Source organism: Grampus griseus, assembly GCF_964374135.1.
Source record: "Grampus griseus genome assembly, chromosome: 9".
Classification (NCBI taxonomy): Eukaryota; Metazoa; Chordata; class Mammalia; order Artiodactyla; family Delphinidae; genus Grampus; species Grampus griseus.
The window spans coordinates 64,987,952-65,015,607 of NC_139003.1; the positions used below are offsets into that span (position 1 = coordinate 64,987,952).

At 37.9% G+C, this 27,656-nt stretch overlaps 1 protein-coding gene across 1 annotated transcript; it reads left to right on the plus strand.

Moving 5' to 3' along the window:
* TMEM106B (transmembrane protein 106B) lies at nt 1-27,656 on the plus strand. The gene is made up of 8 exons (XM_082661579.1): nt 1-196; nt 2,496-2,717; nt 5,821-5,884; nt 10,228-10,387; nt 19,266-19,406; nt 19,664-19,713; nt 20,476-20,529; nt 21,269-27,656. The coding sequence occupies exons 2-8, from the start codon at nt 2,498-2,500 to the stop codon at nt 21,405-21,407; spliced, it is 828 nt and encodes a 275-aa protein (XP_082517705.1). The 5' UTR covers nt 1-196; nt 2,496-2,497; the 3' UTR covers nt 21,408-27,656.

Genomic DNA, 27,656 nt, shown 5'->3' on the forward strand with positions numbered 1-27,656 from the left:
GGCGCAGGTTGCAGCAGAGAGGGGCCTCAGCTGTTGTGGTTATTGTGCCGCCCCTCCCCCACCCGGACCCAGCGGCGACTCGTCACTGCAGGCCCGTTGCTCTAGCCCCAGCACCCGGGACTAAGGACTCCGTGACCCTGTCTTCGGGCCTGTCCGCGCCGGAGCAACTCGGGACTGCGTAGCACCCCGCATGCCGGTGAGCGACCCGGGACGCGCAGCCTCCAGGTCCCCTTAGGGAGCGGGGCCGAGCGGGCACCCTGGGAAGAGCCGAGCCGGATGAGGAGGTGGAGGAGGGGAGGCTACGGGGCCGCTGGACACGCGCGGAGACCGGGGGGGCGCTCTGGGCTGGGTTATGGAGGTGTGTCATCACCTCTTATCCGGGCCCAGCTTCCTGTCTAGGGGCTCCGGACTTCGGCTCTAGCCGGGCGCACGGGAGAGATTCCAGGTCCCCACACCTTGAGTGGCCAGGTGGCCCCTGGTTTTCCTCTTTTTGAGTTTTCTTGCCCGACTGCCTGTATTTTATCTTTAACCTTTCCAAAGTAGGCAGGCTGTATCCTGGGTTTTGTTGATGTAGCTTATGAAAGGCGCCGACTTCGTTCGGAAGATCACGACCCATTTAAATTGGGTGGAGTCATGTACTTTTTTTTTCCTTTTTTCGTAAGGAGTCTAAAGTTCGGGTTGGTTTTAAGTAAATTAAGGGATTTTGATAAAAATATTGAGCACAGGGGCCTAGCACCTCTTTATTATAAACTAAGGAGTCTCCAAGAATAAAAGTTGTTAAGCTTAGCAGTGCTCTGGGGAAAATCCAGTAGGGAGGGCAGGGATGCCCAGTACCTGACGAAGTCTGGCACTTGTCCATTAGCCTTGATAAAACAAACACCAGTCCAAGGCCGACTGTATCAAGGCAACTGTTACATAAGTATAGAAAGCAGGCCCAGACTGAGAGCCACTTGTTCTTGCCTTCTGTGTCTTTTCCCCTCTTAAGGCATTCCAGTGGGAGGCACCCTATACCTCTGTTAACTGAGATCGTAAAAGGGTGCCACTGAGGCCCATTGATCCCAGCTCATCTAATATTTCACATAGGCCCCAAGGTCAAAGTGTGTGGGGACAGTGATGTTAATTCACCCCTGAACCACCTGTGACTGGCAAGTATTGGTTTGGCTTGCATATAATGTCTTCGAGCAAAATCAAGAGAAAATAATGCATTTTTAGGAGTCATAAATCATTCACGTTTTTTAACTTAATGGGCAATGTGTATATAAGTTTTTTAAAAATAGTAAAAATCAGCATCTTTATTCATCATTCTGAAGTTTTAAGTTTGTCTACGAGTCGTATAATTTTTTATCCTGCTGTTTACAGTGTGTTTGGGTGACCCTAACACATGGATGGCATGCCACTTTTAAAAAGCAAACTTTTCTTCATAGCATAAGATAAATTGAATTATTTTGAGTGTCAGTTTTCCTCATTCACATCAGTTCGAATTTTTTAAAGAAATATGTCTCTTTATATGAATGTCTTTAATAATCTATTTTTAGGAACTGATAAAAAATATATGGTCAAATTTAGAAAGAGAAGGAATGTATTATTTTTAAATTCAGCTTTCCCGCTTTGTTAATTTGTCCTCAGAATGTCAACTGATTAGAATATATGACTTTTTAAGTTTTTTTAATACTTAAAATTGTGGCTTAAACTGCAGTGTTACTGCATTACCTATCTACAGAGGTTATTTTGATATAGGTACTAGCACTAATTATTTATTTTTATTTGTCTTTAAATTTATATTTAATTTCCCTCCTGTATTTTTGATACTGTCATCCTAAAATTTTGAAATTAGTGTTCTAAATTTTGCTGCTTTGTATTGGTGAATTATAGTCAATATTTTAGAATATTGATTTCATAATTTTAACTCCACCAACTGTTGAATGAAAGAAAAATCTGGAGGTTTTTTGAGCTGTTTTTTGTTGCAAGTATTTAAATGTTTAAAGCAAGAAATGTGAGGATGAGAAAGATTGGGGATTTTATTTATCACATAGGGGCATGAATTTTAAAAGGCTGAAAAATACTACTTTGATATTTCCTGGTGATACCTAGTTGTAATCTGCCCAAAGCCACTTTTGCCTTCAGTGCTAATTGATTTAAAGGTAGAATGTGTTTTTGTTTTATTCTAAGAAAAGTGAAGTCCATGTGTTTCTTTTCAGAGAACTCTAAGAAAGTGGAGACTTTTGTCAAATTTTAATGTTGTTTGAAAGCCCATTCTTATCATAACTCTGATATATCATTTCATAATATTTTGTTAGAAAAACACTTTTGGACTCTAGTAAACGGCTCCCTTGTTTCAGACATTATTTTGATTGAGTATAATTCTAATCCAGATAGTGATTTGAACGCTCCCTTGAAGGTTGTTCTAAATTAATTTGATCAGTATAAATATCCTATAATGTTCTTGAGTATACATCTTGACTGAAGTTTACTGTAAGATGTTTTTTTTTTCTTAGACATGGGAAAGTCTTTTTCTCATTTGCCTTTACATTCAAATAAAGAAGATGCTTATGATGGAGTCACATCCACTGAAAATATAAGGACTGGATTGGTTAATAGTGAAATACATAATGAAGATGGAAGAAGTGGAGATGTCTCTCAGTTTCCATATGTGGAATTTACAGGAAGAGACAGTGTCACTTGCCCCACTTGTCAAGGAACAGGAAGAATTCCTAGGGGTATGTGTTATTGCATTGTTTTTTCTTTAAAGAATGATTCCAAGTGTTTGCACAAATACTATGAAATCCGTGGGTCTGAGCACAACCCTTTATGTTTTAAAAGACTTAGAATTACAGTTAAAACTTCATATCAGTTATCTTCAGTCAAAAGGACACAAAGAAACAAACATAAAGATTTTAATTAGGGTCCTAAAGCAATAATGAAAACCATTCTTCTACCTCCAGTATCTTTTCTTTCCCACCTGCAATTATAGCGATATGCAGCATCTCTTGACTGTAAACTTTTAGTCCTGTTTGGCATCAGTAGAAATCGTATCACAGTCACCTTGCCATATTGAGTGTTAGGAGCAATTTAAGTAATGTGGTGACCTAATATTTATGATTTGTTATTTAAAGAATAATAATAAGTTGGTCATGCACTAATTAGTTATTTTTTAAAGGGTCTACATGAAGAGGGATGGTATATGAAGATGAGCCATATAGGAAAAAAAAATCAGTTTGTGGCATGTCATAGGGGAAGTCAGTAGGGAGTAATCTCCACCTGCTGTTTGCAGGCTACTTTAGTAGCAATGGCAATAAGTAGCAATAGTAAAAGTACCTTGTACTAGTCCCATTTTCTGCTTGGTTGAATTGATATTTGACCCTGGAGAGACCCCGAGGGACAAAATGACAATATAAGGCTTTATCTTTGCAGAGGTAGCAGTATTTGAGAATAAAAGGATTATTGTAGTTACAGGTATTAATGCACCAGGCTGGGGGCAGGGAGAGGGCTAGAGTCTCATTTTTGCAATCTGGATACTATGTTTTTGAGGTATAGCTAGTAGGCATTTTTAGCAGCCTGGATGTACATTGTGGATAGTAAGATTGAGGAGGAATTCAGAGGTATTTTTTGTCTGAGCAACTGGAAGAATGGAGTAGCCATTTATTAAAATGGAGAAAAGAAGGTTTGAGTGTATGTGTCAGGTGAGAGATCAGGAGCTCAGTTTTAGATATGTAAGTTTGGAGATGCATATTTGACATCTAAATGGATATGTTCAATAGGAAGTTAGTTGTAATAAGGGCCTGGAATTCAGATGCAAGGCCTAGGCTGGAGTCATCAGTGTATAGATGATACTTCAGGTGAGTTGGATGACAGCACCAAGGTTGTCAATGTGAATAGAAAACAGAAGAGACTTTAGCACTGAACATTGGGGCATTGCAACATTTTGCGTCAGTGACATGAGAAAGAATTAGCAAAGGACACTAAAAAGAGCAGCTAGAGTAGAAGTAGGAAATCCCTTTGTCTGTGGTGTCTTAGAAGATAAATGAAGAAGATATACTCCTTGGTAGAGGAGAGATTGATCAACTGTGTTAGACCTGATCAAGTAATGTGAGGACTGAGAACTGGCCATGGGATTTGGTGATTTAGGGGCCACCTTTACAAGAGCAGTTTTGGTAGTCTGCAGAAGAATGTGTAGCATGTGTAGAGTAGGATCAGGAGTGCATAGAAGGAGCAAAGTTAGAGTCAGAAAATAGCTTTTTTGAGGAGTTTTGCTGTTTCAGAGGAAAAGGAGAGAAGAGAGGTGGTAGCTAGAGGAGGCTATACATCAGGAGAAGAATTTTTTAAAGATGGAATGAGTAATATGTTTGTATGCTGATGAGATTTTTCCATAGAGAAAACATTGATAATGCAGGCAACAGAGGACAATTATTAGATCTAGTGCACAAGTGCAGAGGGCTGCTCCTCCAGAGAAGCATGGGCAATTTGCTCCCAGCAGTAGAAGGGAAGGTAGAGTATATGGACACAGAGGCAGGTGGGTGGGTGGGTGGGTAGATGTGGTGGTAGCTTGTGGAAGTTCTCTTTGCCACATCATGAGCTGAGAGTAAGGATAGGGGAGAAGATATTGGAGGTTTGAAGAGAAAGTGGAAGTTATGAAATTGTAGTTTGGGAGAGTCAGATTAAGAGTATGCACTTTTTTTGGGGGGGCTGTGCCACACGGCTTGCGGGATCCCTGACCAGGGATCGCATCCAGCCCTACGGCAGTGAAAGTACAGAGTCCTGACCACTGGAACACCAGGGAATTCCCCAGATTGAGAGTATGAACTAGAGAAATATAGGCGGCATTATTAAGGGCCACTTGAGATAGTAATCTAAATGAGACTAGTGAGCATAGTTGTTTGTGTTTCTTTATCTACTTTTAGCTGTGTGGATATAGGCACAGTCGCCAAAGGGTTGGTTTTAACCAGTTGCAGGTTAGACAGATGAATACCACCAAACAAGATAGGATATGTACACACACACACACACACACATACATATTATATATATTATTTATATGTGGGTATGGTAGGGGGAGTGTAGATGAGGGGGGACTTGTGGAGGGAGCAGGGAGGAATAATGAAAGTATTATGGAAAGCTTTAAAAGAGAACTTGACTGCGGTGCTTTGATAGTTCATACAAATAGCCAAGTTGTGATAAGATTGGAAAATTGGCATTTAAAAGTCCATTTATCCATTAAAGCATATGGATAATGCTCAACCCAAGCAAGAAATACTGAATTTTGAAGTGACTTAATGTGGAGAGGTGTGTGACCTGAAAGAGTCCTGGAAGACTGTGTATAAATAGGGGTTCTTGGAGCATGAGACTTAATATGTGTCAGTTTTGGTTTTCAGGGGAGATAGTGTAGGAACCTCTGCAGTTATAGGGGTTTCAGGACAGCGGTAACAATATGTTTCTTCTGCTCTCATTCAGATAATCAAACTGAAGTCTTAATGGAAAACTGTGGGGAATAGAAAACTGAGTGAAGGAAGGCCTGGTAAATTCAGATCTTCTGAAAGCTGGGACTTTTTAGATTTTTTTTCTCAGTGGAAGAAAGAGTTACTCTTTCTCATTCTTTATAATATTTTTGTTAGCTAGAAATCTAGGTATGAAAAAACACAATATCTGCTTTGGCACTCAGCTGCTACTGGATAATTTTTGAAGATGTTGAGAGCAGTTTACTAAAGGAATGAGATGAGAACCAGGTAGTATTCTGGTCTTTCCAAACCAGACTTTGATGAGGAACCACTAAATTTTTAATTAATCATGTTAATAAATTTCTAAATCTAATTCTTTTACTTTTAGGACAAGAAAACCAACTGGTGGCATTAATTCCATACAGTGATCAGAGATTAAGGCCAAGAAGAACGTAAGTGATTATAAGAAAATGGCAGATTTTTTGTATTTTTTGCTTTTTATATTATGTATAAGTAAATATTTTAATTAAAACTATTCAAAGGAAAAATGCTATCAGGTTGTTAAGTTATACCATCATATACTTTATGTCATTAAATAAAAAAAGGATTCCTGATTGTGGTAAGTTCTTGAAAAGTACTTGAGAGAAATGGTGTAGAACACAAGCCAAGGAAATTGAGCATAAATGTCATTGGAGTCCCTGAAGAAAATCAAAGGAGGCAAACTGAACAAATAGCAAACATTTAATTCAAGATCACTTCCCTGAAGTAAAGCAATACGTGAATCTACATATTGAAAAGACAAGGACTTGGGCTTCTCTGGTGGCGCAGTGGTTGAGAGTCTGCCTGCCAATGCAGGGGACACGGGTTCGAGCCCTGGTCTGGGAGGATCCCACATTCCGCAGAGCAACTGGGCCCATGAGCCACAACTACTGAGCCTGCGCGTCTGGGGCCTGTGCTCCGTAACAAGAAAGGCCGCGACAGTGAGAGGCACGCGCACCGCGATGAAGAGTGGCCCCCACTTGCCACATCTAGAGAAAGACCGCGCACAGAAACGAAGACCCAACACAGCAAAAATTAATTAATTAATTAATAAACTCCTACCCCCAACATCTTCAAAAAAAAAAGACAAGGACTTCCCTGGTGGCCCAGTGGCTAAGTCTCTGTGCCCCCCATGCAGGGGGCCCAGGTTTGATCCCTGGTCAGGGAGCTAGATCTCACATGAGGCAAGAAGATCCTGCGTGCCACAACTAAGACCCGGCACAGCCAAATAAATAAGTAAATATTTTTTTAAAAAGTTTAAAAAAAGAAAAGACATACCATAATTTTGGAAATAATCAACCCTTCTTAATGAAATTACTGGACTTCAAAGGTAAAAACAGAAAATTGAAAAGCCCCTTTGAGCATCCAAGCAAAGGATCGATTAATTTATAAGGGATAGAAAATCAGATTGGCATGTTACTTCTTGACCACAATGCTTTAAACACATAAGCAGTAGAACAGCATGTCTAAGTCATCATGGAAAGAAAATGAACCCAGGAGTTTATAAACAGTCAGTCTGACCCTTTATTTTATAATATATAGACAGTTACGAATGTGCAAGAAATTAGGGTTAATTTCCTAACCCTAACAAGCAGAGGGAATAGCATCTGAAAGGGCCAGAGGAGTGGTCCAGCCTTCAGATGTATGGCTAAAGTAAACAGCGCTGTGGGAAAGTGGTACAGATGAGGCTAGAGAAAATAACAAGGACCAGATCCTGGCACCTGTAGTAAGCTAAGAAATCTGAGAACTTACAGGAAGCTCCTCAAGAATTTTTAGGAGTTTCAAATTTGTAATAAAAAACAGTAACTCTCAATATGTAGTAAAATTATAATATTTTGGGAAAACTGTGGTTCTTTATAAGTTGGAGTTGTGATGGGGTAGTCAAGAAATTATTAATTGCTTTTGTCTCCATACTTTAGCTATGTCATTTAATCCTCAAAACAAACCTACAGGTTTTAAAATGGAGGAGAAGAGTAAATTACCTAAAATGTTGCAAATATGAAATGGCAGATATAGAATTGTAACTTGAGTCCAAATAAACCACACAACCTTCATAACTTCATCAGTACTGTATACTTTGCAGGATTCTGTTACTGTCCCTAGAGCCATAAGAAAAATTACTACTGATGAGTTTTGTAATGGAGATCTATGTACTTCATCAGTGAACTAGCCAATTTTTCAATTTGGTATGAAATACTAAGTGGAATGTTATTTTATTGTCCCACCAGGTTTAGTAATATTTGTTATGGCTGTAAGCTTTGGGCACAAAGTAATTTAGAATACTGATTCATATATTCACACCTAGAGCTGACTTACAGGCCCTAGGTACCAGAGTGTGGTGGGCTCACCTGCCCATGAGAAATAAAAACACTAAAGTGTAAAAAAATCCAACAATGTTCACATTTTTATCATGATTTTTAAACTTTTTTTATACCTTTTTAAGGTGTTTTGGTGTATAATGGGCACTATAAGTGTGTGTTTAAACTACCTATTAGGGGCTTCCCTGGTGGCGCAGTGGTTGAGAGTCCGCCTGCCAATGCAGGGGACACGGGTTCGTGCCCCATTCCGGGAAGATCCCACATGCCGCGGAGCGGCTGGGCCCGTGAGCCATGGCCGCTGAGCCTGCGCGTCCGGAGCCTGTGCTCCGCAACGGGAGAGGCCACAACAGTGAGAGGCCCGCATACCGCAAAAAAAAAAAAAATAAATAAAAAATAAAATAAACTACCTATTAGGTAATCCAGTAGTGGTCACCACCCTACTCAGGTTGGAAGTCCAGAGTGAGTGAGTGGGAACTTCTCTCTTTGCTCCAGACAGTAGTACAGGTCAAGTAGTAATGATTTAGTGAATTTTTGTTTGTTTTATTTTATTTTATTTTATTTTGCGGTACGCGGGCTTCTCACTGTTGTGGCCTCTCCCGTTGCGGAGCACAGGCTCCGGACGCGTAGGCTCAGCGGCCATGGCTCACCAGCCCAGCCGCTCTGTGGCATGTGGGATCTTCCCGGACTGGGGCACGAACCCGTGTCCCCTGCATCGGCAGGCGGACTCTCAACAACTGCGCCACCAGGGAAGCCCTATTTTGTTTTTTGATAAACCATTTTGCTCTCTTTTCTTAACTTGGACAACTTAAAATACGCAGAAACTTTATAAAACATCTGCAAGAGGTACTTGAAATAACTGTTGTGAGGGATAAGATGAGATCCATCAGGGCATTTAGGTACAGATCTCTCTTTAGGGAAGAGAGGATGGAGGAAAGGATAAAACAAGAATTTTTTGGATGGCTAGAATCTAAGGAAAAGATAAACTAAGTGACGTGCAAGACAGAAAAAGAAGCCAAAAGAAGGGTGCTATGGGCTTTGACAGAGTGCTGTTTATTGGAGAAACCAGGGAAATTCTTTCGTCCCTGAGTGTCCATGGGGAGATTGCTTCCAGGAGCCCTCGCATATACCAAAATCTGCTGATGCTCAAGTCCCTCATATGAAATGGCATAGTACAGTCGACCCTCCACATCTGAGGTTTCAAATCTGTGGATTCAACCAACCATAGAGGGAAATTTTGATCCATGGTTGGTTGAATTCAGGGATTAGAAACCCACAAATACTGGAGGGCCGACTGCAGTGTCTTGAAACTCTAGTTTTGTTGGTAAACCTAAAGATAAGAGGCAGTTTTCATCTATGGAAATAAAGAGTGAGAGATGGAAGAGAAACACTTCCATCTGGGAGGTAGATGAATAGCAAAGTCATGCGAGTTTTTTTTTTTTTCCTTGTCTTATCTCTGCATAATAATATCCCCTTTCTTGATTTTAAAGAAACAGTTTAACAGCATCTTCAAAGCAGACATGATTAATGTAAACAATATTTTTAAAAAGGAGTACAGGGACTTCCCTGGTGGCACAGTGGTTAAGAATCTTCCTGCCAATGCAGGAGACACGGGTTGGAGCCCTGGTCCGGGAAGATCCCACATGCTGTGGAGCAACTAAGCCCGTGCGCCACAACTACTGAGCCTGTGCTCTAGAGCCCGTGAGCCACAACTACTGAGCCCACATGCTGCAACTACTGAAGCCCACGTGCCTAAAGCCTGTGCTCCACAACAAGAGAAGCCACTGCAATGAGGAGCCTGTGCACCACAAAGAAGAGTAGCCCCTGCTCGCCACAGCTAGAGAAAGCCCATGCGCAGCAACGAAGACCCAATGCAGCCAAAAATAAATAAATAAATTTATTTTAAAAATACGTAAAAAGGAGTACATAAATAGTTTCAGATGAGGAAACTCAAAACAGACTGTCTTAGTGAGACTGATGAGGCATATGGTTATGTCATTACATTTTTAAGGGCTTCATAGGTGGTTCTGATGAGCAGTCACTTTAGGGAATCATATAATGCCAAAACTCATATGTGAAAATTCTGCTTCAGTGAATTCATCAGGGAGTCTTGAAATCTATACTTTTATAAAGCTCCCCAGCTTGATTCTGATGAGCAGCCTGGTTTGGGAATCACCACAGTAAATGTTCTATCTATAATAAGCCTGAAATCCTAGTCTCCAAAAAGGTAAATATGTCTTTTAAGGAGACCATTTTAACACTCAATAGATTCAAAACTAAGTCTGTTCAATACTTTTATAATGTAAAAAGTTGGTAAAAGTCATACATCTTTTCCTGCTGGTATAAAAGGGGAAAAATTCAAAATGAAAATGTCTTCTCTAAATGTTTCATTATGTAATTTTTGATGCATGTATATTTAAATATTCCATTTTCCTTTTCAGAAAACTGTATGTGATGGCTTCTGTGTTTGTCTGTCTGCTTCTTTCTGGACTGGCTGTGTTTTTCCTTTTCCCTCGCTCTATCGACGTGAAATACATTGGTGTAAAATCGGCATACGTCAGTTATGATGTTCCAAAGCGTACAATATATTTAAATATCACGGTAAGTACATATTTATATTAAAAATATTTGACTTCATTCTTTTTTTTTTTTTTTTTTTTGCGGTACGCGGGCCTCTCACTGTTGTGACCTCTCCCGTTGCGGAGCACAGGCTCCGGACACGCAGGCTCAGTGGCCATGGCTCAGCAGCCATGGCTCAGGGGCCTAGCCGCTCCGCGGCATGTGGGATCTTCCCGGACCAGGACACGAACCCGTATCCCCTGCATCGGCAGGCAGACTCTCAACCACTGCACCACCAGGGATGCCCTGACTTCATTCTTTTATCATGTTAAGCAGCACCTTTGTCCTTATTGAGAGAACATTAAAGGTAACACTTACTCAGTTTTCTTTCTGTATGTCTGCTATATTGACCTTTTCTGTCATTTCTGATTCTGCTGAAAATGGCAAATTGGCAAATTCTGTGTATTCAGAATCATTTAGCATTTGAAGATGCCTTTGGGAGGGTAAAATAAACAAAACAATTAATTACTGGGAAAAAAGTAATTACAATCTATTTACTTTTCAGCATTTGACTCTGAATAGCTTCTAGCCAGATGTTAACATAGTTAGTTCAATACATGTTATACATGTAACATTTTCATTTCCTTGTGTTTTGTGAAACACAATTTTTGCCATCTTTAACAGACCATTCCCTTGTTTTAAAAGGTAGAGAACAAGTGAATGATTTCTCTTGCAAATTAGTATGTGTGAAAACCTGTGTTTCTCAGGACAGTGGTTTTTAGGACTCTGCAGCCTTCCCACACTTGAAAACAAACAAGCAAACAAACAAACACCTCAGAGAAGGTCTTGTACCTGTTTTACATGTTAACATTTATTTGAAAAAAGCATGGTTTGCAAACCACCGTATTATTAAAAAGGAATATATATGTTGCTTCAGGCTTTAAGGTACATCTGTGTGGCAGTGATTTGTTTGGAAGAGAGATATTGGACTTCAGTTGGTTTTCCTCAAAGAGGTGGTTGGTATGCTTGAGGCTGAGGTAGAGATGCCTGTGGTGCTGGTTGGGAGGAGGGGGATTTACAGGGACAGGAAGTGAAATGGAATGTATGTTAAAGTGGAATTACTACTTAATTATAGGAAAAAAAGAACTCCCATGAATTCATTTATCCTCATGGCGTACCGTCAAACGTTGTCAACCTTTAAAAAAAAACAGAAAAATTTTTAAAACCCTGGGAATTCTCTGGCAGTCCAGTGGTTAGGACTCTACTCTTTCACTACTGAGGGCCCAGGTTCCATCCCTGGTTGGGGAACTAAGATCCCACAAGCTGGGACTTCCCTGGTGGTCCAGTGGGTAAGACTCTGAACTCCTAATGCAGAAGGGGCCCAGGTTTGATCCCTGGTCAGGGAACTAGATCCCTCATGCATGCCACAGCTAAGAAGTCCACATGCTGCCACTAAGAAGCCTGCATGCTGCAACTAAAGATCCCACGTGCCGCAACGAAGACCTGGCACAGCCTAAATAAATAAATATTTTTTAAAAAAGATCCCACAAGCTGCACTGCGCAGCCGAAAAAAAAAAAACTATATACATGGAAAAAATATATATGCATAAAACATAACACAGTACGCATTGTGAATCATTTCCTATCATTGGGGAATTATTGTTGGGTATTTTTCCACTGTAACAGCCATTTGGAAAAAGGAACAAATTTTCCCTTTTTCTGTGGGGTTTAAAACAGTGGGCGGATATTTTTGGCCAACCTCCAGAGTCTGTTTTACTATTAAATAACTGTAAATTTATAATGAAAAGTAAAAAAATTTATGTGCTGGGCCATTTTAGATACCAGAAAGTATATTTAAATGTAAATATCTTACTTTATTTTAAATAATTATTCAGGAATTCCCACTTTTAGGGGTACTAGTACTTCACTAAATTGAGAAAGTGTGAACATTAAATAGGAAATAGGTTTATTATATAGATAAACATTAGGTTTAACTGGATGACAGTGAGAAAAAAGCTGAGATTTCTCACGGGGGGAAGATGGTGGAAGAGTAAAACGCGGAGATCACCTTCCTCCCCCCAGATACATCAGAAATACATCTACACGTGGAACAACTCCTACAGAAAACCCACTGAATGCTGGCAGAAGACCTCAGACCTCCCAAAAGGCAAGAAACTCCCCATGTACCTGGGTAGGGCAAAAGAAAAAAGAATAAACAGAGACAAAAGAATAGGGACGGGACCTGGACCAGTGGGAAGGAGCTGTGAAGGAGGAAACGTTTCCACACACTAGGAAGCCCCTTTGAGGGCGGAGACTGTGGGTGGCGTAGGGGGAAAGCTTTGGAGCCGCGGAGGAGAGCACAGCAACAGGGGTGCAGAGGGCAAAGTGGAGAGATTCCCACACAGAGGATCAGTGCCATCCGGCACTCACCAGCCCAAGAGGCTTGCCTGCTCACCCACCGGGGTGGGCGGGGGCTGGGAGCTGAGGCTCTGGCTTCGATCAGATTGCAGGGGCAGGACTGGTGGCGTGAACACAGCCGGAAGGGGTTAGTGCACCACGGCTAGCCGGGAGGGAGTCAAGGAAAAAAAGCTGGACCTGCCGAAGAGGCAGGAGACTTTTTCTTCCCTCTTTGTTTCCTGATGCGCAAAGAGAGGGGATTAAGAGCGCTGCTTAAAGGAGCTCCAGAGACAGGCGCGACCCACGGCTATCAGCGCGGACCCCAGAGATGGGCATGAGACGCTAAGGCCGCTGCTGCTGCCACCAAGAAGCCTGTGTGCGAGCACAGGTCACTCTCCACACCTCCCCTCCCAGGAGCCTGTGCAGCCCGCCACTACCAGGGTCCCAGGATCCAGGGACAACTTCCCCGGGAGAACGCACAGCGCGCCTCAGGCTGGTGCAACGTCATGCTGGCCTCTGCCGCCGCAGGCTCGCCCCACATCCATACCGCTCCCTCCCCCCTGCCTGAGTGAGCCAGAGTCCCCGAATCAGTGGCTCCTTTAACCCCCACTTCTGCAAGCCAGAAGGGAGTGGCAGGATGTATTAAAAGTGATGAAGGAGAAAAACCTACAACCAAGATTACTCTACCCAGCAAGGATCTCATTCAGATTTCATGGAGAAATTAGAACTTTTACAGACAAGGAAAAGCTAAGAGAATTCAGCACCACCAAACCAGGTTTACAACAAATGCTAAAGGAACTTCTCAAGGCAAGAAACACAAGAGAAGGAAAAGACATACAATAACAAACCCAAAACAATTAAGAAAATGGGAATAGGAGCATACATATCGATAATTACCTTAAATGTAAATGGATTAAATGCTCCCACCAAAAGACACAGACTGGCTGAATAGATACAAAAACAAGACCCATATATATGCTGTCTACAAGAGACCCACTTCAGACCTAGGGACACATACAGACTGAAAGTGAGGGGATGGAAAAAGATATTCCATTCAAATGGAAATCCAAAGAAAGCTGGAGTAGCAATTCTCATATCAGACAAAATAGACTTTAAAATAAAGACTATTACAAGAGACAAAGAAGGACACTACATAATGATCAAGGGATTGATCCAAGAAGAAGATATAAAAATTGTAAATATTTATGCACCCAACATAGGAGCACCTCAATACATAAGACAAATACTAACAGCCATAAAAGGGGAAATTGACAGTAACACTTTCATAGTAGGGGACTTTAACACCCCACTTTCACCAATGGACAGATCATCCAAAATGAAAATAAATAAGGAAACACAAGCTTTAAATGATATATTAAACAAGATGGACTTAATTGATACTTATAGGACATTGCATCCAAAACCAACAGAATACACATTTTTCTCAAGTGCTCATGGAACATTTTCCAGGATAGATTATATCTTGGGTCACAAATCAAACCTTGGTAAATTTAAGAAAATTGAAATGGTATCAAGTATCTTTTCCGATACAACACTATGAGACTAGATATCAATTACAGGGAACGATCTGTAAAAAATACAAACACATGGAGGCTAAACAATACACTACTTAATAACGAAGTGATCACTGAAGAAATCAAAAAGGAAATCAAAAAATACCTGGAAACAAATGACAGTTGAGACATGACGACCCAAAACCTATGGGATGCAGCAAAAGCAGTTCTAAGAGGGAAGTTTATAGCAATACAATCGTACCTTAAGAAACAGGAAACATCTCAAATAAACAATCTAACGTTGCACCTAAAGCAGTTAGAGAAAGAAGAAGAACACCCCAAAGTTAGCAGAAGGAAAGAAATCATAAAGATCACATCAGAAATAAATGAAAAAGATATGAAGGAAACAATAGCAAAGATCACTAAAACTAAAAGCTGGTTCTTAGAAAAGATAAACAAAATTGATAAACCATTAGCCAGACTCCTCAAGAGAAAAAGGGAGAAGACTCAATAGAAATGAAAAAGGAGAAGTAACAACTGATACTGCAGAAATACAAAAGATTATGAGAGATTACTACAAGCAACTCTATGCCAATAAAATGGACAACTTGGAAGAAGTGGACAGATTCTTAGAAATGCACAACCTGCCAAGACTGAATCAGGAAGAAATAGAAAATATGAACAGACCAATCACAAGCACTGAAATTGAAACTGTGATTAAAAATCTTCCAACAAACAAAAGCCCAGGACCGGATGGCTTCACAGGTGAATTCTATCAAACATTTAGAGAAGACCTAACACTTATCCTTCTCAAACTCTTCCAAAATATTGCAGAGGGAGGAAAACTCCGAAACTCATTCTATGAGGCCACCATCACCTTGATACCAAAACCAGACAAGGATGTCACAAAGCAAGAAAATGACAGGCCAGTATCACTGATGAATATAGATGCAAAAATCCTCAACAAAATACTAGCAAACAGAATCCAACAGCACATTAAAAGGATCATACACCATGATCAAGTGGGGTTTATTCCAGGAATGCGAGGATTCTTCAATACTTGCAAATCAATCAACATGATACACCATATTAACAAATTGAAGGAGAAAAACCATATGATCATCTCAATAGATTCAGAGAAAGCCTTCAACAAAATTCAACACCCATTTATGATAAAAACCCTGCAGAGAGTAGGCATAGAGGGAACTTTCCTCAACATAATAAAGGCCATATATGACAAACCCACAGCCAACATCATCCTCAATGGTGAAAAACTGAAACCATATCCACTTAGATCAGGAACAAGAGAAGGTTGCCCACTTTCACCACTCTTATTCAACATAGTTTTGGAAGTTTTAGCCACAGCAATCAGAGAAGAAAAGGAAATAAAAGGAATCCAAATCGGAAGAGAACAAGTAAAGCTGTCACTGTTTGCAGATGACATGATATACTATACATAGAGAATCCTAAAGATCCTACCAGAAAACTACTAGAGCTAGTCAATGAATTTGGTAAAGTAGCAGGATACAAAATCAATGCAGAGAAATCTCTGGCATTCCTATACACTAATGATGAAAAATCTGAAAGTGAAATCAAGAAAACACTCCCATTTACCACTGAAACTAAAAGAATAAAATATCTAGGAATAAACCTACCTAAGGAGACAAAAGACCTGTATGCATATACCATATTCTTGGATCGGAAGAATAAACATTGTGAAAATGACTCTACTACCCAAAGCAATCTACAGATTCAATGCAATCCCTATCAAACTACCACTGGCATTTTTCACAGAATTAGAACAAAAAATTTCACAATTTGTATGGAAACACAAAAGACCCCAAATAGCCAAAGCAATCTTGAGAACAAAAAATGGAGCTGGAGGAATCAGGCTCCCTAACTTCAGACTATACTACAAAGCTACAGTAATCAAGACAGTATGGTACTGGCACAAAACCAGAAAGATAGATCAATGGAACAGGATAGAAAGCCCAGAGATAAACCCATGCACATATGGTCATCTTATCTTTGATAAAGGAGGCAGCAATGTACAGTGGAGAAATGACAGCCTCTTCAATAAGTGGTGCTGGGAAAACTGGACAGGTGCAGGTAAAAGAATGAGATTATATCACTCCCTAACACCATACACAAAAATAAGCTCAAAATGGATTAAAGACCTAAATGTAAGGCCAGAAACTATCAAACTCTTAGAGGAAAACATAGGCAGAACACTCTATGACATAAATCCCAGCAAGATCCTTTTTGACCCACCTCCTAGAGAAATGGAAATAAAAACAAAAATAAACAAATGGGACCTAATGAAACTTCAAAGCTTTTGCACAGCAAAGGAAACCATCAACAAGACCAAAAGACAACCCTTAGAATGGGAGAAAATATTTGCAAATCAAGCAACTGACAAAGGATTAATCTCCAAAATTTACAAGCAGCTCATGCAGCTCAATAACAAAAAAACAAACAACCCAATCCAAAAATGGGCAGAAGACCTAAACAGAAATTTCTCCAAAGAAGATATACAGATTGCCAACAAACACATGAAAGAATGCTCAACATCATTAATCATTAGAGAAATGCAAATCAAAACTACAATGAGATATCATCTCACACCAGTCAGAATGGCCATCATCAAAAAATCTAGAAACAATAAATGCTGGAGAGGGTGTGGAGAAAAAAGAACACTCTTGCACTGCTGGTGGGACTGTGAATTGGTTCAGCCACTATGGAGACCAGTATGGAGTTTCCTTAAAAAACTACAAATAGAACTACCATATGACCCAGCAATCCCACTACTGGGCATATACCCTGAGAAAACCATAATTCAAAAACAGTCATGTACCAAAATGTTTATTGCAGCTCTATTTACGGTAGCCAGGAGATGGAAGCAACCTAAGTATCCATCATCGAATGAATGGATAAAGAAGATGTGGCACATATATACAATGGAATATTACTCAGCCATAAAAAGAAACAAAATTGAGTTATTTGTAGTGAGGTGGATGGACCTAGAGTCTTTCATACAGAGTGAAGTAAGTCAGAAAGAGAAAGACAAATACTGTATGCTAACACATATATATGGAATCTAAGGGAAAAAAAATGTCATGAAGAACCTAGGGGTAAGACAGGAATAAAGACACAGACCTACTAGAGAATGGACTTGAGGTTATGGGGAGGGGTAAGGGTAAGCTGTGACAAAGTGAGAGAGTGGCATGGACATATATACACTACCAAACGTAAAATAGATAGCTAGTGGGAAGCAGCTGCATAGCACAGGGAGATCAGCTCGGTGCTTTGTGACCGCCTAGAGGGGTGGGATAGGAAGGGTGGGAGGGAGGGAGATGCAAGAGGGAAGAGATATGGGAAAATATGTATATGTATAACTGATTCACTTTGTTATAAAGCAGAAACTAACACACCATTGTAAAGCAATTATACTCCAATAAAGATGTTAAAAAAAAAGTGAGATTTCTGTAGGTTTTCTGTCAGTATTTTGAGAAATGTAATTATATAGTATTACTTTTGTTTCTTAAAATGAGTAGTATATATTACTATTCCTACTCTTTTTTAGTAATATTTATTGTCTTTCTAATTATGAAAATGTTTAATTATCATTATAAGACATTTGAAAAATACCATAATGTATATCTTTACTTCTATCCGGGCCTGACTATTAACATGTAGTCTGCCCTCCATATCCACCAGTTCTGCATCCATGGATTCAATCAACCTGATTGAAATTTTTTTTTTTTAATTCAGAAAAATTTGTTTTTTATAAATTAATTTGTGGGGGTTTTTTTTGGCTGTGTTGCGTCCTCATTGCTGTGCGCAGGCTTTCTCTAGTTGCGGCGAGCAGGGGCTATTCTTCGTTATGGTGTATGGGCTTCTCATTGTGGTGGCTTCTCGTTGCAGAGCACGGACTCTAGGCACTCGGGCTTCAGTAGTTGTCGCATGCGGGTTCTAGAGCGCAGGCTCAGTAGTTGTGTTGCACGGGCTTAGTTGCTCCGTGGCATGTGGGATCTTCCCGGGCCAGGGATTGAACCCGTGTCCTCTGCCTTGGCAGGTGGATTCTTAACCGCTGCGCCATCAGGGAAACCCTATCTGTTATTTCTTGATTTAACATTTTTCTTTTTTATTTTGACTGTTTTCTAAAATAATTTGAAACAATTGTTTTAAGTTAGAATTGCAAAAGTTGGCCCCAGCTGTTAAGTATAGAAATGATACAACTGCATTTCTTTCCAACCAGTTTTGAATCTATCCCATTTCTTCTCAAAAGTGACCTGCTAGAAATCTCTACTCATGTAGTTAAAATACTAGTTTTTTTAAATAGAAAGTTTATTTAAAGTTGTGTTTAACATTTTAAAATGTTGTCTTTGTATTTAATCGAATCGGAAGTAGCTTAGTCAGTGAAGATGTACATGTTAACATTTAGAAAATTTTTGATGAAATTTTAGAATTTTTTATTGAATTTTTGCTAAGGCTACAAATACATTTTCTAACATTCATTTTTCTGTATTCTTGTACTATACATTTTCTGGGCCTACTTTTTAAAAGTATGTGTTCATTGTAGGCATTTTATATACATAGTACTCATGCATATGGGCTTCCCAGGTGGCGCAGTGGTTGAGACTCCGCCTGCCGATGCAGGGGACATGGGTTCGTGCCTTGGTCTGGGAAGATCCCACATGCCGCAGAGCGGCTGGGCCCGTGAGCCATGGCCCCTGAGCCTGCGCGTCTGGAGCCTGTGCTCCGCAACACGAGAGGCCACAACAGTGAGAGGCCTGTGTACCGCAAAAAAAAAAAAAAAAACATAGTACTCATGCATAAAACCATATAATTGGTTCATTGAATGTTCTTGACATTTTTGGTGATACTTTCCTTCCTCCTAATAAATTAAGCATAGCCACAGCTGGAGAGTCATCTGCTGTATTAATTTTGATTCATATTATGCTTATTCTAAGATAACTTGTACATTTTGTGCCTCCTTTCTTTTTCAGAACACACTAAATATAACGAACAATAACTATTATTCTGTTGAAGTTGAAAACATCACTGCACAAGTTCAGTTTTCAAAAACAGTTATTGGAAAGGCACGCTTAAACAACATTACCAATATTGGTCCACTGGATATGAAACAGGTAAGCGTCATTCATGAAATACTTTGGAGGAGTTAAACAAGTCTCAAGTTTGTGTATCATATTAACTTGAGGGAGATGGGGGATTTCTTGAAGAACTAGACTTTGAATTGTATCCCATACATGTGTAAGAAAAAGTCCTAGAATCAAACCCATAAAGGGAGAAATTTCCAAACTCTTTGAAGTTACAAAATGTATCTGAAATACTTGATGTTTTGATCCTGTTCTGTATTGATTTATTCCTATTTTTTGCCTTTCAGATTGATTATACAGTACCTACTGTCATAGCAGAAGAAATGAGTTATATGTTGTAAGTTCTGATTTTTAATTATTTTCTCTCATTAAATTATAAAGAGTAAGTATGTGTAGGTGTGAATATATATATATATATATGTTTAATTTCCCATCATCTTAGAAGTGACAAGACCACATTTTGGAATATTCCTTCCGGCCTCTGATCATCTCTCTTCTTCTCTTCTCCCTTTCAACATGTATAATGTTACTGTATATATACGTATACACATAATTTCATTTTCAGAATTAGGATCATATACACCATGGTACTCTTTATTTACTATGTTATGAGAATCATAATCTCACATATTCTAGTATTTGTTTCTGATTTAGTATAGGAGGACTAAAAATGCTAATGATGTTTAGAACTCTATTGCTGGTTTGAAGTTGTAAAGCTTTTAAATTAGGTCTAAATGATTATTAGCTCTTGTTAAGTAAAAAATAGTGATATATTTTTATCATCTTTTGATGGCAGCTTGATATAGAATTTCTGAGTAACTAATAAACTGGCTACTAAAATTTCAAAAGGTAAACAAAAAGTGAAAATAATAAGTAGACAACTCTACAACTGCTGTAGTATGAAGGCATAGAATAAGAAGCCATGAAAATATTAATCATCATTTGAGATACAGAAAATGCTCAACCATTAAATGCTTATTTATTATATCTTCTTAATAGTATATCTGTTAGCTTTAACATAGGAAGAGGAACTGTAATTAAACTATTTTAAATTTATAATGTCAGTTTGTGTTTATTCACATTGTTTTTTCTTTAACAGTGATTTCTGTACACTGACATCCATCAAAGTGCATAACATAGTACTCATGATGCAGTAAGTACAAATTTTTTTTTGAGAGATTCTTTGCTTAAAAACTTTATATGTATAACATTGGCTTAGAGTATACACATATTTATAAATGCTGTCTCATTTGGGTTTTAAGCCTTACAGGAGTGCAGTGCGGTGAAGTAAATAGTATCCCACTTTACACATGAGGAAATGGGAGCTCAGAGGAGTAGTGAAGGATCACACAGCTGCTAAATAGTGAATCTGAACCTTGCAAGAACTTGGGAAAATGGTAGAAATTGGGATAGAGAGAAGGATGAGCTCAACACCCAATTCCTTGCTGCCTGTAGTCGGCAGTAACAGTAATGAAGACCAGGAATGTTATTGGTTTGCAAATCGGGTGTTATCCTAAGCCATGAAAACACTGTAGGTTATAGGTTGGGTATTTGGGCCATTAGCTAACATTTGATTAACCTTTTCCTCTGATGAGAGAACTGTGTGATTATTTTTAAAAGTGCACTGAACTAAATATATTTTTAATTAAAGATAGGTGTTTTGAAAAAATACATTTTTGTATATAATTATTTTTGGATAGGGCTTTCTCAGCCAGCATTCCTGTTGTCTATTGGGGAAATATTCCCTAAAAGGCCCATGTCCACAATATTAAGTTATCATTAATCAAATAATCTCTCCCTGGAGAGAATTTTGATATATAAAGTGTTCTCACTTTAGAAAGCTTTTTTATATATAACTCTTCAGTGTTTCTCCCCATTTATTTTGTTTTTAGAGTTACTGTAACAACAACTTACTTTGGACACTCAGAACAGATATCCCAGGAGAGGTACCAGTACGTTGATTGTGGAAGGAACACAACTTATCAGTTGGGGCAGTCTGAATATCTAAATGTACTTCAGCCACAGCAATGAAAACTGAGAGATGCACCTGGAGAAGAAATACATTTTCCAAACTCTGAAGGATGAGGTACTTACTTCCGGATAGGAGATCTTAAATTGAACAACCTAAAGTTTACACTTCTGTTTTAAAAGTACAGCTAAGAGTATGTGGACTTGTAGGTTATTACAACTCTCTACTCTGTGTTCATGATATTTGTACCAGGATCTTTTACTTGAATCTAAATTTACTGATTGGTTTTCTTTGTTCCTGGTCCCCAAAGGGGAAAACTAAGACTTCTCCTACAGAATAAATAATTATTTAAAATTCATAGCTCTAATCACTACTGAAAACATAATTGATGATTTGTGATGAATATAATTATGTGATGAACATAATTTGAGAAACTTTATTTCTGAATGTTTTTATGGAAAATTACTGTGGGCCTATTCGTGAAGACATTTAAAGAGTAATCTTTCTTTTTTCCTGTTTTATAAATTCCCTTTGCTACTTGGTAGTATTTCAGCTATATGCTATTTTAGCTTTTAGCTAAATGTTTTTATTTTTTCATTTTGAAATCCTACTCATTTGCATGTTTTTGTCAGTCTTACTTCAAGCTATTGCTTGCATAACACTTAATAAACCAAAATAATCTTTGCAGAATTCTGTACCTAAAATTTTTTAAAACCCCTAAATAATGGGTTTCACATGTCTTTCCATGTTAGTTATAGTTGTGTGAAATTTTTATGTAATCTTCAAACATCATTTAATGTACAGTATTGTAAATAAATTCTGCATGGTTTTTATGTAGCTTTAATAAATGTCAAAGTGATACAGATTTAAAATATAGTAAGTTGCTCATAAAAATTTGTAAAGAAAGGAAAATGATATTCAGAAACCTCTAGAATGTATGTTTCCAATTACATATTAGATCAGGCATAACATAGATTTGAAATAAAATATTTTGATGCTCCACTTTTTTTAATGTTGCTTTTCATACTAAAGAATTATGGATACACTTACTTTTCAGAACGGTTAGGTACCCAAATGATCAATTTTATGAATGTTTTAGAGGAGGAAGTTATTTCTTTGGTAAAATTATCCAAGAAATCCTGTTATTAAATTACGGTGGCTATAGCAAAATAAAACCTATATTATGCTTTTAAAAATTACTTTGCACATCATGGATATCATGCCCCTAGCAGTTACATTTTTAAAGTTTTCTACTTTTGGTTTGGATTTTATTTAAAATTGTTTTCAAGTGTAAATTATTGACTTATTCATTTTGCTATTTTATATTTTTAATACTATTTTGCATTTGGGCTTTTTGCCTTTTTGGTTACCACGTTCTGAGTACCTTTTAAATACCTACCACTGAGCATAGGGGCTGACTGTGATACCAAAAACAGTAAGTGGCTTGAGAGTAGTTTCCTATGTTCCCTAGTGACAGAGATCAGGTTACCCCTCTCCTTACTCCCAAAGTGCCTAACATGGGTCTGAAACATTCTTATTATAAGTCTGACTCTCTCAACTATAGAACATGAGCTTTATTTAATTAGTTAGAGCTAATGAAGCCCTCCTTTCTGCCTTTAAACCTACTCAGGTTTCCCCTTACTTAGCTTTCATATTACTTTCTCTAAGTTTTCCTCAGTGAACATTTAAATGGGTGAAATGCACTAACTTCTTTTTTTTTTTAACTACTTAGTCTTCCCTTAATCCATCGCTAACTCATCCATCCTTACTATTAAACTAAAATCACCCCTTTAAATTTATTATGGATTTTGTAGTCCAACCCAATCTTTAATATTTTTTCTGCTATGTTTTTTGACTACTCCCCTTCTCCTTGAAATTGCACTTTTCTAATGTGTGTGTTCTATTTGTATTTTTCATGTCATTCTCATTTCATTTTTTCTCATTCTCCTATCTTTTGATATCTTTTAATGAGTAGTATCCAGACCCTCTTCTGCCTCAAAATTTCTACTCCTGTATCTTCAGCAATCACCTATATTAAGGCTTCCAGCTCTGTTTCTACATACCTGACAGTAACCTGTCTAGTTTCTCATTTAGCTAATGCCTTAGAGATAACAGTATTTCAGTGACTGTGTAAAAATCAAACATTGTTAAAAAATTTTTTATCATGTTTTGTTCTCACCTGCCCTTATGTCCCATTTCTTCAAAATCATTCTTCAGATATGCCTCCTTCAAAAATCAATCCTGATTTATTTTCCTGCTTTGTATCTTTTTTTTTTTTTTTTGTGGTACACGGGCCTCTCACTGTTGTGGCCTCTCCCGTTGCGGAGCACAGGCTCCAGACGCGCAGGCTCAGCGGCCATGGCTCACGGGCCTAGCCGCTCCGCGGCATGTGGGATCTTCCCAGACTGGGGTCAAACCCGTGTCCCCTGCATCGGCAGGCGGACTCTCAACCACTGCGCCACCAGGGAAGCCCCCTGCTTTGTATCTTTTAACCTTGGAAAACTATATAGTGTAAATTAAATGGACTTTTCTGTTGATGTGTAGCTTTAATATCCTTTTAGAGTGCATGCAGAGTATCTGCTGAAGAGACAGAAAAGTGAGAGAACATTTGCTTTTACTGACTTAGTTTTGAATTTTTTTATTCATTCTTTAAATTAAAAACTCTTTATTACACCTACTTTCTGTGGAGTTCGAGTGAGAAAAAACTGGAATTTAAAATAAGTTAAGAAAAACCAGCAGTAGAAAAATAAAGATTACCTGTGACTACTTTCAAAGAGGGTTAAGTAACTGCCAGAAGAACCCTAGAGCAAAGCAGGCTGTAAATTAATAAAACTACAAAAGCACATTAAGGTGAAGCAGATTTATAGCCATTAAAAAAAAAAATCTGGAAAGGATGGATGAGGCTTTAACTTTTCTTAGGTCACATTGTCCAATGCAGTTTCTTATGTGGTAATAGGATTTTTTTAAAACGGCTCTCAGACCTTATTCAGAAGATGTGGTAAAGATGTTACAATTTTTTTTTTTCTGATAATTCCAAGAATAAATTTCTCGTAAATTGCACCTTAAGTAAACTGGTCATTCTAACCAAATCTAATACGTAACCAGCCTACATGTTTTCATATTACATTTATATAGCACTGTGCCCTTTTCAGAATTCTTTCATATGTTTTTCTCATATCATTTGCCATCATCCTGTGAGTCAGAAAATGAGGGTAGTAGGATCCTCCTCTTTTAGAAAAGGAAAAAGAGGCATGGAGAAGTTGAGGGACTTGCTGAAGATCTCATATTTAGTAAATAGTTTAATTGAGGCCAGACCTAGTTTTCCTGTCACCCATATCTGTGCTCTGTCATTTAAAACACCCATTGGAAAGCCCTGTTGACTCAGGTTAGTATAAATAAAAATTAGAGAAAACGTTCACGTAGGTAATGGTGACAATCAGAATAATACTGATGGACTAAGATTTGGGGTATCTTGAAACTGGTACCTTAAATGTTTTAAATGGGAAATGTAAAATATTTTGGAGCATGATCTGTAGGTTAATTTTCTGTTAAAATTTAGTACTCTGTGATCATTCCAGTAAAGATAATAGATATGTTTCAGAGTAGACTAATAATAAATAATAGAGATTAGTGGATTGAGATTTGAAACAGTAACAGTTTGAAAATAAGAGCTATCAGGTAAACTGCTTGAGGTTTCTTAATAACCATCTTTACTACATAACATGTAAATGGCTGTGGTTTTGTGTTCATTTTTTCCATGCTTTTTTTGTTTGTTTAAGCCAATGAGGTAATTATTTTCTCTAAGAATTCATGACAAGAAAATAAAATTCACTTCAGATCTTCTGAATTGTAGTTTGGGAATAACACAGTGTGGTGTTCAAATAGATAGGAAGTGACTGCCAAAACACGATAAAAGTAACTTAGGAGACTTCAAATGTCAGTCTAATTTGTGGTTCTTAGCCTTATCATTATTGCAATATAATTCTGGATGTTTAATTGGAGGACATGTCCCCAACTTTCCCTCATGCCATTTTGTTTGTTTTTTAAAAGTTTTAAAATAAACAATTCTTTGTATAATGAGTATATCTTATTTAAGAAAACGGTTTGTTAGGTACTTGACCCCAAAGTCACTGCTCAGTATAGCTAATATTTATTGGTTAATTACTATGTCACATACTGTACTGTACTAACCTTTCATGTGCATTATCTTATTATCCCTCAGAAGAGTTCTTTAAGGTAGTTACTGTCATTGCCCCCCCCCATTTTATCTCTGAGGAAATTGAGTTTTAGAGAAGTTAAGGAGTATGTATAAGTTGGAAAGTGGCAGATTAGAGATTCAAAACAGGTCTGTTTGACTCAAGCATCATTGTTCTTACAATAAGCATATTTTCTTTCTAGCCTTTGAAAATGTTTTAGTCATAAAAATGTGTTGGATATTGCACTTAATATAGAAGACTGAGGTTTTTGATAGTATTTTCAAGAATACTATTAAGATGCTTTATTATTTTGTAGATCTTTAATATAAAAATGTTTATCATTTTTTTAGCTATTAATACTTATCTGTTAGATGGATTTTTTTCTTTATAAAAGATATAAAAATTTAAATTTACAAATATATATCAGGCTTCCTTGATAAGCAGTATGAATGGAATTTCAAGTTATTAGTTTGTAAGCCAAAGGTTACTCACCAGAATGTCTTGATTTTTAGCTCATAACATCTGGAAACAGTAACTACTTGGCTCAAATACATCTAAGAAGAATTAATTTTATTTCTGTCTTTTTTGTAATATCAGATTTTAAATGAGATGTTAAACTATTTTAAAGAAAAAATGTTTGAGAGGGTGGGGTAAAAAGACTGTGAAACATTATTTCTTTAAAAAATGTATTTTTACATGAAAACAAGATATATTTGCATTGTGTTCAATCAAAACATTCACTTCTATATCCCAGATCTACATATTTCAAAGTAAAAATGTTCACTTGTCAGCTGAAATTCCTGATTAGAACTAATATTTGTTTATTTTTGTGCTTAGAATGTAAATTTCACAGTGGATTTTTTGTTTTGTTTTGTTTTTTTCTGGCGGTACGCGGGCCTCTCACTGTTGTGGCCTCTCCCGTTGCGGAGCACAGGCTCCGGACGTGCAGGCTCAGCTGCCAGGGCTCACAGGCCCAGCCGCTCCGCGGCATGTGGGATCCTCCCGGACCAGGGCACGAACCCATGTCCCCTGCATCAGCAGGCGGACTCTCAACCACTGCACCACCAGGGAAGCCCCACAGTGGATTTTTTTTTAATTTACCTTTAATTTGGATAAAAGCAAGTGATATATACTACAGGGATAAAAATGGTAATTTTCATTTTAAAAAAAACTACCAATGTGATTATATTTTTAGTTCTTTTTACTCATGTTTAGTAGAGGCTTTAAATTAAAAAATACACTATGGTCTGTATTGACCCAAAAAGTATTCCATAAATTAATTTAACAAATATATGGCAAGCTTTTCATAGCTATAGCTAATTCTTCTAGAAGGAAGTTGTTGCCTTCTGTTTAATTACATTAATTGAAATGTGTTTAAGAGAAATGTTTTCAGCATATTTTGTATACTGAAAAAAAAATAGGGTTAGTATTGGGCCAATGGCCAAGAGGTAACGTTACTACCTTGTAGACTGTTACAGTTCAAATTGTCCCACTTCCCCCAGAATTTTAGAAACTAGAAGTCTGGGAGATTCTGTATCAGCTGTACTGTGGTGATTCTAAATGCTGTAAGTACTGTTCATCTTTTGTTATTGTGTGAGATGGGAAAAAATGCCAGATTGCAAAAGATGCATAATTTCATTGTATAATGGTTTGTTTTAGGCATAAAATATCAGCAAGCCTTGTCTTGTGTGTTTTGTCTTATATTTCCTTATAGAACTAAATTAAGTAAGATTTTGGGAAATGATTTTAAATGCTTTCCAAGTTGACCTGCTTGGTCAGATATTTGAATGATGGCATTGCTGAGTAGACTCTAATCCATGATTCTAATTGTGGAATAAAGAATAATGTAGAGCGTGAGACTATGTTTGGGCACTTACTCTTCATTTATATTAGGTATTACCCTCCATCATAACATACTTACTAAATTTCCAAGTTGAGCAGTTCTGTAATTGTAACAATTGTTGCTGTACCTGTAACAAAACATGCTTATGATAGTAAAATGAATAGAAGCGCCCCCAAATACTATTTTTTTAATTCACTTGTAACTGTTCCTCTTATAATTGTGTATGACAGAATCAAATTTGTAAAAATTTTAGCATGAAAAATAAAATTTGT